This window comes from Spinacia oleracea, chromosome 4 (assembly GCF_020520425.1).
Source record: "Spinacia oleracea cultivar Varoflay chromosome 4, BTI_SOV_V1, whole genome shotgun sequence".
Taxonomy (NCBI): Eukaryota; Viridiplantae; Streptophyta; class Magnoliopsida; order Caryophyllales; family Amaranthaceae; genus Spinacia; species Spinacia oleracea.
The window spans coordinates 112,085,234-112,090,283 of record NC_079490.1 but is presented as its reverse complement, the minus strand read 5'-3'; the positions used below and the strand labels follow the sequence as shown (position 1 = coordinate 112,090,283).

At 35.9% G+C, this 5,050-nt stretch overlaps 1 protein-coding gene across 1 annotated transcript; it reads left to right on the top strand.

Annotated features, from left to right (window-relative positions):
* Positions 1 to 238: 238 nt before the first annotated feature.
* On the top strand, positions 239 to 3,787 carry LOC130471797 (uncharacterized). Its single transcript, XM_056842101.1, has 6 exons — positions 239 to 1,640; positions 1,737 to 1,958; positions 2,079 to 2,628; positions 2,716 to 3,015; positions 3,091 to 3,196; positions 3,278 to 3,787. The coding sequence occupies exons 1-6, from the start codon at positions 239 to 241 to the stop codon at positions 3,785 to 3,787; spliced, it is 3,090 nt and encodes a 1,029-aa protein (XP_056698079.1).
* The last annotated feature ends 1,263 nt before the right edge of the window (positions 3,788 to 5,050 follow it).

Below are 5,050 nucleotides of genomic sequence, written 5' to 3'. Positions count from 1 at the left end.
TCATCGAAGGGAAGAATTTCAATGGCGATGAAGAACGACGGACATCATAATTTTAATATTTCACTTAATTAATCTCCTATGTAAATTATATTTTTAACTATTTCATATTTGAATTATATGCTATATGAAGGTTCTAAGGAAGATCATAACGTTCTAGTAAGCACTTATAAAATATTTCCTATTACATGAATTATATTATTACTTATTTATCTTATTACTAAATTTATTTCATATAGATATGGATACAAGTTGGATCGATCTACCCACTGGCCACCCTAAATATATCGATGGATGTATGCAATTCATTGAGTTTGCCAAGCAAGATCTAGTCCTAGGAAAAATTAGATGCCCATGTAAGAACTGTAAGGTGGATAAATGGTTTCCGATAAATGAAGTAGGGAGACATATTTTGTTTAAAGGGTTTTATAAGTCTTATAAGAATTGGATCTTTCATGGGAAAGGGGATATGGTTCAGCGTATGTTTGAGAGTGATGGAGGGAGTACTAGTGAAGGATTCCCCGGTAATCAAAGTGGGTTTATTGGTCGAGATAATATGGGGGGACTATTAAGATCAGCTTTTAGTGTTAATATGCCTCCCAATTGCCAAACTTTTGAAGCACAAGAGGATGATGAATGGATTGAGGAACCAGTGACATATGAAACAGATGTTGAATATGATGATTCTACAATAGAAGAAGATGCGACATATAAGAAGTTACTTGAAGCTTCTGAGGAGAGATTATATGAGGGGTATATCAATTTTTCAAAGTTATCTTTTCTTTTACACTTGTTTCACTTGAAGTGTATGAATCACTGGTCTATTGAATCTTTTAATATGCTGTTAAAGCTAATTTTAGATGCATTTCCTCAAATACTTGATTTTCCCTCGTCTTATTATTACAGTAAGAAAATGATAAAAGAATTGGAACTTGGGTATGAAAAGATTGATGCTTGTCCGAATAATTGTATGTTGTATTGGGGGGAATTTTTAGAGAAAGACAAGTGTCATGTTTGTGGTACATCAAGGTGGAAGAGAACTAAGGGTATGAGTGGCGATGTAAGTGATGGAGATACAAATACATTGAAGAGAAGTGTGCCAGCTAAGGTAATGCGATATTTTCCTCTTATCCCGAGGCTAAAAAGAATCTACATGTCATTAGAAACAGCGGAAGAGATGAGGTGGCATGATACAGAGAGATTGGGTGAACATGATAAGAAGATTTTGAGGCATCCATCGGATGCCTTAGCTTGGAAAGCATTTGATGAGCGTCATAGCGATTTTGCATTAGACCCTCGCAGTGTTCGATTAGGTCTTGCGAGTGATGGGTTTAATCCTTATCGTTTAATGAACACCTCTTATAGTACGTGGCCGGTGATGTTGATTCCTTATAACCTTCCACCATGGTTATGTATGAAACCATCTTCTTTCATTTTATCCACACTTATTCCCGGAAAAACAAGTCCCGGAATTGATATTGACGTGTATCTGCAACCGTTAGTGCATGAATTGAAATTGTTGTGGACGGGGGTTGAAGCTTTTGATGCTTTTGGTAGAGAGAAATTTAATTTGCGAGCGGCTTTGCTTTGGACTATTAATGACTTTCCTGCCTATTCAATGCTTTCTGGTTTGAGCACAAAAGGTTACAATGCATGTCCAGTATGCATAGATTTCACGCCTTCTGATAGATTTGGGAGCAAGATATGATATTGTATGTATAGAAAATGGTTACCCGCAGATCACCCATATCGAGCTCAAGGTTCCATGTTTTGTGAGAAGTTCGGAACTAACGAGTGGGGTGAAGCTCCATCTCGTCCTAGCGGGACTGGTATATTGAGGGAACAAGAAAAGGTCGAGTATGTTTATGGAAATTCGAAGGCACCACAAAAAAAAAGAGGTAGACAAAGAGGTCATAATGATAACAATAATAACAATGATGTCCAATATGAAAATGCTTATGGTACAAAAAGAAGCATATTTTATGATTTGGTATATTGGGAGCATAATCTTCTAAGGCATAATTTAGACGTTATGCACATTGAGAAAAATGTGTCTGAGAATATTTTGGGAACTCTTCTAGGTAATGATAAGAGTAGAGATAGTAGGGATGATCGAGTAGCCCTTAAACATTGGAGGATAAAGCCTCACCTTTGGCTTGATACCAATCATAATGGAAGCGAATACATGCCTCCGGCTTCTTATTCTATGTCTACGGAGGAGAAAGAGAGGTTCTTAAATGTTTTGCAGAAACTTAAAGTTCCGGATGGATATGGATCCAACCTTTCTAGTTGTGTGAATATGAAGCAAAGGAAGTTGATTAACCTCAAGAGTCATGACAACCATGTTCTAATGCAAGATATCCTCCCCGTCGCCTTAAGAGCTTCTAATGCTACAAAGGTGATTGACTTGTTGGCTAGATTATCTTCGTTTTTCAAGAAGTTGTGCTCCACCAGTATTGATCTAGATGATTTAGATGGTCTTCAAGATGGAATTATTTTAACTCTTTGTGAGTTGGAAAAGGAGTTTCTGCCTTCATTTTTTACAATCATGGTCCATTTGTTGATTCACTTAGTGGAGGAGGTTAAACTTGGTGGACCAGTGCAATACAGATGGATGTATCCCATTGAAAGGTTAATATCTTATATGTCTGAGCTACATTATTTCATTTAAATTCTTTTTATTTATTATAATTTAAGTATAAATGTTTTATTTAAAAGGTACTTGTCCCATTTGAAATCACATGTAACCAATAAAGCCCAACCTGAAGGATCTATTGCGGAAGGCTTCCTTTTAGAGGAGACAATTAGGTTTTGTTCGAGATATCTTCAAGGTGTTAAGACTATCTTCAACATACCTAAAAGGATGGATGATGACATTCCAAATCCCAATGATTACTTGTTTAATTCTGGTGGTCGAGTTATTGGGAAGGAGGTTAGCGTTCGCCTTGATGACAAAACCTTAAAGCAAGCTCATCGCTACGTTTTACTTCATTGTGATGAGATTAAAGGGGAATTAGAGTAAGTATTATGTCTGTTTTCTTTTGAATTATCAATTGTTAAAGACCACTCTAAGTTTTTTCTTCTTCTATGAAGTGAATTTTTAACGGAGAAGCGTCAAATGAACTTACGAAATTCTGTCACGGAGAGTGATGAAAGTAATTGGATCATCAATGAATTTGGAGGGTGGCTGCAAAATAAGGTTACTTAAGTTCTTTTAATGTGAACAAATAATTCTTTGTTTGAAAAAAATGTATTTTGATTTAATGATGTACCATCGTAGGTACATTGCATAGATGTAACCACCGAAGATGGAAAACTAAGAAGAGCGTTGGCGGGTGGTTTGAATTATTATGGTAGAAAATTAAAAGGATTCATGATCAATGGTTATAAGTTCCTTTCCACGGATCGCGATTGTCGTCTTTTGACACAAAATTCTGGAATTATGGTTGAAGCGGATGGAGAGGCGTACTACGGAAAAGTGATAGATATTTATGAATTAAATTACTATGGAGATTATAAAGTTGTATTGTTTCATTGTGATTGGGTAGACATTTATAGGGGTGTAAGAGCCTATCCAAATGGAGGAGTATGTGTCAATTTTTCTAAATTGATGCATAGCGGGCGATTATTGCAAGATGATCCATTTGTATTCTCATCTCAAGCAAAACAAGTTTTTTACATAGAAGATGAGATACAAAAAGGGTGGTGGCATGTTGTTAAGAATAAGCCTAGAGACTTGTTTGATTTAGGTGATTCTTTACCGGTAGAGGAAGAGGGTGGAGCCAATTGATCATAGAGCTTTTTTTCAAATGAACCCTTTTGATATTGCTTTTTATTTGTATTGTATTGATTCCATCTAATGACTTATTTTCTTTTATTTATAATATAGTAATTACGATCTATGTTTTCTTTCAACATTGGCGCCGTTACCGTGAAGATTAATTTCATTTTTGTTGTCTCAAAGTTTATCTTTTGTGAATATAGTTCTCGTGGCGGTAGGGATTTGGTTAATTGATTTTATTGTGTTATTATTGGAGATTTTGAGTTTTTGTTCTCCAATTCGTTGGTGATTATACAATTTTGGACCTTCAAGTGAGTGAATTCTAGTTTACCATCACGATCAAACAAAACTTAGGATAATATTTTTCTAGGTTACTGAAGATCAAACAAAATCTAAGCTACAAAGACCTTCTCAATGTCTATCTCCAAGATGTGTTATATATGTTTTTTGGTGCAGATGTGTTATATCAGACTACTTTTGGGGCCTGTTTCTCATTTCAATATAGCTAAACGAGTGGTCTCTTTAAATTTTAAGAAACAGTGCTCCTCGAGTCTTTAAGACGAGTGAATGAATTGAAACAAAAAAAAGAATCAGGAAATAACCTAAATCCTGTTAGGCAGGAGCTGACTATTCACTTTTGTAGCCTGGTAATCTGATTGAGTTGGGGGAGACTTTAGTCCCACAATGTGCTCCTCGAGTCTTTAATTTCTGAGCTCAAGCTAATGTACATCATTTACTGTTATGTTGAACCTAATATCTACAAGTGTTAAGAAGCTTCAAGTCTTTTTTACTACGAGTGCAGGAATAGAGGCTTTCTTTCCTAGTGTTTGTTTTGCTATAGCAGCTTTCTAGGTTGATGAAATAGCCGGGGCTCAATGGTACTGTTGAGTTAGTTTGGGTTGTTAATCATGTGACTTTGTATGCCTTAACCGAACGGTGCGTGTTACAGTCGTTTTATGAATGGCCAGGGTCTGCCTTAAATGATAATTTAACTAAGTTGGCAGTTTTGGTTGTGTCTGTTCAATCTGAAAGAATTGACTTTGGAAAAATGCTTTATGGGAAACATAACTGCTAACAGAGTTCTTTTTAGAAAAAAAGAATCTTATTTTAGAGTCCGGTTAAAGGTCGTTGGCTTGTTTTCTTGTTGTTCTGGATTTTTCTTCTGCCTGACATACTGGGAGGACGGGAAGGCGGATAGCACTTCTGTAAGTCTAGAGACAAATCGTAGTTGAAGTATTAGTTTGACAACTCCCAAAACTTCACATCCTGAAT